This window comes from Athene cunicularia (genome assembly GCF_003259725.1).
Source record: "Athene cunicularia isolate RWA chromosome 1 unlocalized genomic scaffold, athCun1 chr1_part2, whole genome shotgun sequence".
NCBI classification, from domain to species: domain Eukaryota; kingdom Metazoa; phylum Chordata; class Aves; order Strigiformes; family Strigidae; genus Athene; species Athene cunicularia.
The window spans coordinates 18557583-18564219 of record NW_020799092.1 but is presented as its reverse complement, the minus strand read 5'-3'; the positions used below and the strand labels follow the sequence as shown (position 1 = coordinate 18564219).

At 35.7% G+C, this 6637-nt stretch overlaps 1 protein-coding gene across 1 annotated transcript in view; it reads left to right on the top strand.

The window, feature by feature from the left end:
- IGF1 (insulin like growth factor 1) overlaps positions 1-4903 on the top strand; it is a 49530-nt gene extending 44627 nt beyond the window's left edge. The window contains exon 4 of the mRNA XM_026868153.1: positions 4483-4903. Within this exon, the coding sequence (XP_026723954.1) occupies positions 4483-4542 (60 nt within the window). The 3' untranslated portion in view covers positions 4543-4903. The remainder of the gene's footprint in view (positions 1-4482) is intronic.
- Positions 4904-6637: the final 1734 nt, after the last annotated feature.

Below are 6637 nucleotides of genomic sequence, written 5' to 3'. Positions count from 1 at the left end.
CTCCTTCACTGATCAATCAATTATGCTCATACAAAGCCTATTTTTTTTTACTTGTTTACTATTTGAATACTCTGTTGAAAGCTTTCAGTAGAATTCTTACTGTTAAAAAATAAGAGATACGTATTCATCTTGCTGCAATTGATAAAAAATAGTAATTGATCAACTACATAATACAAATTCATTATAAAAATCCACCTCAATTGCAGTTAGCTATGTATATGAGCAGAGGTCATTAACAAAGACACAGTTTAATCATATGCCAGCATCTCTAAACTAGAGAAAGATGTCCCTGAATTTTTGACAAAGAGAACAGGTGTAAAACCAAAGTTCATTACAGATCAAGATTTTTTTTTTTTTAATCTAAATTAGAATAATTCTTGTGAGAATAATTGTTGACATTGCTTTCAGATTAAAATAGCACTAAATTAACAAATACATCAGCTAGTAAGGTAAGACTAAGAAACAGGGAGTAACATTAAGTGTTTGTGCTGGAAAGCAAAGTAATGGTTTCACCTATTTTTACACTAAGTTTAGGTTTAGAGTTTTAAACTTCAAAACAGAGGCAAGAAAAGGAATTAAAGTTCTGTGTTCAGTTTACATGGTTCCATCTAGCTTTTCTTTCATTCATTTCTTTCTCTTCTGAGAAATGATAATAAAAGTTTAATTTGTTTACCCTTAAGTGAAGTTTTAACAGCATTTTGGAAACCTAGTGAATAGAACTTTGAAACATAACTGTTCTCTGTTCAAGAAAAAGAAATAATTGAGCCACTTCCACAACAATTGTGAACATCAGGGAAGACTCTGACCTTGTTGGATGAAGCAGTGTCCCAGAAACAATCAATTAACAGTGTCACAGAACCAATCAATTATCGATTTAAGGCTACAAGGTACCTTGAAAATTGTTACATGAGTGTGAACACTGGTAAGGCTGATCTTAAAATCCAGTGAATAAAGTATAGGCAAAGCAAAAAAATGTAGTGCCATGCCATCCCCTTGCACCCTGAGCAAAAGGACCGAAGAGGTGTACATCATGATATAATTTTGCTCTTCCTCAGATTTTTAGTCCTTATTCTACTTTAGGACTCATATACGGAAAATACATACAAATACATGTACCAATAAAGTATCAGTAGGAGAAGGATTCTCTCAAAAATACTCTTCAGATTTTATCTAAATTTCAAAATTTAAATAAATACTAAGTGGGACTAAAACAGAGAAGGCAAAGATGCTAATATTTTTAGTTTAAGAAGATGCCAATAAGAAAATAGAAAAAGTATTATCTGATTAATCTTTCCAAGCAGATTCTTTTGTAATTGGCTTAGTATCAACTCACAGATACATTTACAGGCCAAAATATGCACAATGGCACTAATTCTAATTTCTATTACAGCCATGCCACGCTATCAAGCCAATGAGGGAAACTAGGTGTAACAGATAGGAGAATCTGGCCTCTTCACTTCAGAAAATTATTTTCTCCCATTGCTTACTTTCCTGCCTTGTTATGATACTGATCACTCTGCCCACAGAACTAAAAAGCTTTCGAAGAGACTCCAAAGAGTTCATAGCTAAGATATCACACCTGTTACTACAAACACTAGACTTTCCATCTATTAGCAATAAAGCAAGAGATCTTTTAAAGCCAGTATGAGGTTTGAATTGTCCATCCTCATCAGCTAATAATGCTGCTGCATGCTTCCCAGTACCCTTGCATCTTAGTTAAATGATCTTTATTATCACTGAGGTAGATGTTATCCATGTGTTAATGCTCCCTTGTCTCCAAAGATCCGTACTTAAGGTGATAGAAGTCTGCACTTCTTTGGTCATGGGCTTACGCAAAGTTGACATTTTGCATCTGTCATCTTAAACCGCTTATTGTGTTTGTCTGGGTCTGAATATCAGCTCAGAGGATCTGATAATGAAACAAGCATCACAGATAACAATTTGATTTCTAATTACCTTTTTTTCAAAGACTTGAGAACTAAGGCAAGCTTCTCTATACCAGCACAAATGTAGGCCTGAGAACCTGATTCAGGCATTCACACCTTTATTTTTTTCTTCCCCAATAGTCTCAACATTGCATACTTGACAAAATGTGTTATGTGGGTCAAAGCATTTTCTAGCATGCATGTTACCGATGCCACCACCAGTGCCACTTCTTTGTAGTTATTCATCAAAATGCTGACTGCAGAGGATAAACTGTTCTAAAAGTAACCTGTCATCTTCCCTCAAATTCAAAGCTAGCCTGTGTATTATGACAGCTCTTTTTCCATCTACATGTCAGTATTAAAACCTCTAGCTGAAACCCTGCTGCATCTTAGTATTTGCTTTATTTGAATGATAAAGCCATTTTAAAGTCATTTAACAACAGCAGTAGAAAACATATAGTTAAATTTCAATCTAAGTATATTTTGAAAGCCACTGCACTGCGGAATGGCTGTTGTTTCATTATAAGGCTCTCACTGTCCCTTTTACAGACCATGAGTGTGCAGCCTTTAAGAATATATGACTTTTTGCAAATAAAGTGGAGCATATAACTTTTCCTATATGTTTATTAACTTTCTGCAAAGAGGAGAACCTAGGGTCAACATTGACAAGGATATTTTACTTTGTTACCCTGAGGAAAAAAAACAGGGCAAATAAGTCAAGGAATTCCTGTTTCTTTAGCTCCTTGTTACCAATATAAGCATTTGCAGCATAAAGCAGGATCCTTAACAGTTGCAGACTCCTGTGGAGTGCTGCAATCATGATTTTAGTGAGTGAAAATTGAAGGGTTCATCCAGAATGAGTACTTCAGTGTGAAAACTAAGGTATAACTTAGGGAGAACTAAAGACAGAAAAGGTAGTTTTGGAAAAGTGGAAGAGAAACAGGCAACAAAACAGAAAAAAATATTTTAATTTATGGATAAGCTGAATTCTGTTGAGATTTCTGTTTCTGTATTCAATCCATGTTAAGAAAAGTATTCTATGGTGGTATTAGCAAAATTTTATGAAGGCGAGCCAATATCCTACTGAAATGATGACCAGAATAGTGACTAGATGATTAATCTATTCTTCTTCATTTAGTAGTGCGTTTCAGACTAAAAACATCTAGAATGGCAGATTCCTAACAAAGACATTTCTTCATTATGAATACTTTGCTATTAACAAATTTGGCTTGTCAGGGATGATAAATCTTAGTTTGGCTCAATGTTCTTACTTATTGGTGGTATAATTAATTTAACAATTACCAGTACTGCTTGGGGGTTTTTTATTATTCTGAAAATAATAATTTGACTCATATCCATCAGAACCCAACCTAAAACCAATGAAAATAAGCTCTATGTGATCTCGTTTATTGATCCTCTGAAAGTTTCTGATTTATTTTATGTTTAATTTATATTAGAAGCAAGTAGAAAATGTATACACAGAATAGTATTTTATACGGGAAATTGTTTAAAAAACCCTCACAAAACTACCGTAATGCACCAAATAATCTTCCATTTTCTTTCTTGCTATCAGAAAAGCAGGCAAAAAAGAAGTAATTACTTGTTAAATTTTAGAGATTACATTTCCTTTGGGTTTTTTTAGAGCTTAAATAGCAAATAATGCAATGGTAAAGATACATACACATGCCTCAAGTTTCTCAGGGAGATTTTTTTGTTTTGGCTTTTCTTATGACAACAGACTTGATTTCAATTAACTAAGAATTTTACTTCTGATTATGATTATAAATATGGAGAGTCACAACACTTCTGCCTCTAGTCTGTTACAGATTGTGCAAATATTTGGGCCCAGATAATATTTATGAGCATGGCAAAGAAGGAAATCAAACTGAAAGATATACGCCACACTCATCACTGCTGCTGGAAACTGACCTGTTCATAGAATGACAGTGAACTGAGGGAATTATTCATTCCAAAGACCTCTTGATTTGTCTGGCAAATCACTCTATCTCTTTTTGAAAGTAGAAACCATTTGGCTGCAGCTCCTGCAGTGAACCCTCGCTTTTTACCGTCCTAAAGGCCTTATCCAACAAAAACCTTACACATCTAATATGCCATTTATGCAAAATGTAGGTAAGAAAGTCCCACTCAGCAATTTTGAAAACGTCTGACCACTGGGTACCAAATCTCAGGAGGCTGCATAAATCCTTCATTTACAGCTCTAAAATTCTCTGGCCCCTATACATCCTGCTTTTGCAAATGTCCTTGTTCTGAAAGAAAAAAAATCTTTGGTACCTACTGTATGTCTAAGCCTATCCAGGTTCCAGTATGCAGATATTTCCTCTGCCAAGACCAACAATGAAGCAATCAAAGTGTTTATGCCTAGGAGAAGAGGGAATTTAGTGTACAGAAATTTTGTATAGTTATGTTCTCTGTAAATTGGCAGAAGAGCTCTAACAATTCCAGCATTCAGGATAACTGTTTTCTCACTAATATACTTTTGTGGTCATATAGTGTATTAAAACCTACCTGGAATAATTATTTTTTTCTACACCTTCAGGAAGTGCATTTGAAGAATACAAGTAGAGGGAACACAGGAAACAGAAACTACAGAATGTAAGAACATGCCATCCGCAAGAATGAAGAATGAATGTGCCATCTGCAGGATACTTTGCTGTAAATAAATTATTTGTTAAACATTGGAAGACTTAAAAAACCCTATGGTTTAATAAGCTCGACGCAATCTCAACAAATGGGCATTCTCCCAGTGAACAATGCAACTAAACATTCCAATAAGTCTAAGTCTTTAGAGAACAGAATGTTTTAACCAGCCCAGAGCTAAAAAATTCTGTGGTTGATATATTACTGTTTGTTAACCTGTTTTAAATGTCCTGCACAAAATCTTAAAGTCCTGTGCCCCTCAAAAGCCTACAAATTTATGGGCCTTTGATGGATCCAATTGCACTAAATTAACCTATGAACACTGGCTGCTGGAGTCATTCATCAGCCTTGTCTAAGTGGTGGTTTTTTTATTTGCACTTCTTTACAAGCAACAGGCTGTTTGTTTTACAGTGTCTGATAACATTGTTTGTCTACCCCTTCATATTTGCACAGTTTGACATTCCCAGTAACAGCAGCAGTAAGGTAACATATACAGTTTTAAACATCCATTAATTCCATCTGCGGCATTTTGACAGAATATGGGTTATAGATGCATTTGTTTTAAGACAGTTTTATTTTTCCTTCTCTTGCAAAGATGCAGTTTATTGCAATTTGTGAGGCAAAAGATTTTTAAAAGCAGTTAAAGCATACTTAGGCTGTCAAACCATTAATGATTCTTCCAGGTAATTATTTTGCAACAGTATAGGTAACTTCTTTCTTCCTCCATATAATGCAGTATGTAAAATTTAGCATATCAATAATACACATATATCAAACAGTATGTAAAAATCTCTGTTTTATAGTACAACGGTGCTATTTTATAGTTTGTTACACGAAAGGGTCTGGCCAAAACTGTAACAGGTAAAAGCAAATACGGAAAAATCAAGCCAAAGATTAAATAACAAAACAGTTTAAAAAATATCTAGTTTAAATGAACTAAAATGGCTTCAGATTCCAACACAGAAATAATTTTCCCATCTTCAAAAGAAAATTCAGATACTTGTTTCCTTTCAGATGTTTGAATAGCACTGTTTTCACTTGCAGTTATGTGGAACACAGTCATAGATGCCTAAGCTTGGAGAAGGCAATTTGAAGAACAGCCCTCAAATGACTACAAAAGGTAGCCCATCAGGGCCTAAATCTTTCTGAAATATCAGCATTTTATTCAAACATAACAGAGGGTTACTTAAATTCTCTGCCATTTTAATTCTTCCCACAATCAGATGAGACTAAACGGACTGTTAATTAGGCCACTGCATCTCTGTGTAAGTCAGAAAAGCTAATCTAATCACCAAATTACAGTGTAGGAAGAGTCCTCAAGAAGAGAGGAACTGTAATGTCCTTCAGACTGCTACTTACAATAGCGCCTTTCATGTGCTTTTGTGGGAGACATGTATTTCCAGATAATCTCGGACGTGTACCTTGACAGGGTACTGCACTGGTTCCACCTTGAATAACACTGTGTCCAGTGCTCCACTTTGCTAAATCAACTCAGTGCTAGATCAGCCATGCAGTGAAGGGCGATAGATAACCAACGGTGTCCCCAGGTGAGCAATCAACCTCTCCGTGAGAGAAGGGAGGAGAAGGCAGGGGAGAATGCACTCTTTAACCCTGTCCAGAACTGCAGCATGGTTCCACTCAACTTCCCCCATCGCCCTGCACGCGGTAAGCTCAGACAAGGGATGAAGTATCCCTTGTTCAGCCCCAAAGAGAGCAGGGAGAACACTGTACGAAGGGAGCAATCAGGGAGATGTTACATTAAATGTGTAAAGGTAGTATCTCTTTTTAAAGGCTCCAATCTGCCTTATTTTCTACTACACCCGTGGGAGTAGATGACTGAACTATTGATTAAAACACAAGAGAAGATCTGCAAAATGCATAGTGTACAGCTCCTCAACAGTTTCTTGTGAAACAAACAGGAAAGGTAGGTCTTAAAAGTCTAACAAATTATTATAGTTCCTCTTTTATTTCCACTGAAAATTTGAGTTTCATATTTTTCCAAAGGTGAGTGCAATGTATCCTAGGCAATTCTTTAACACACCCCACCCCCCCCC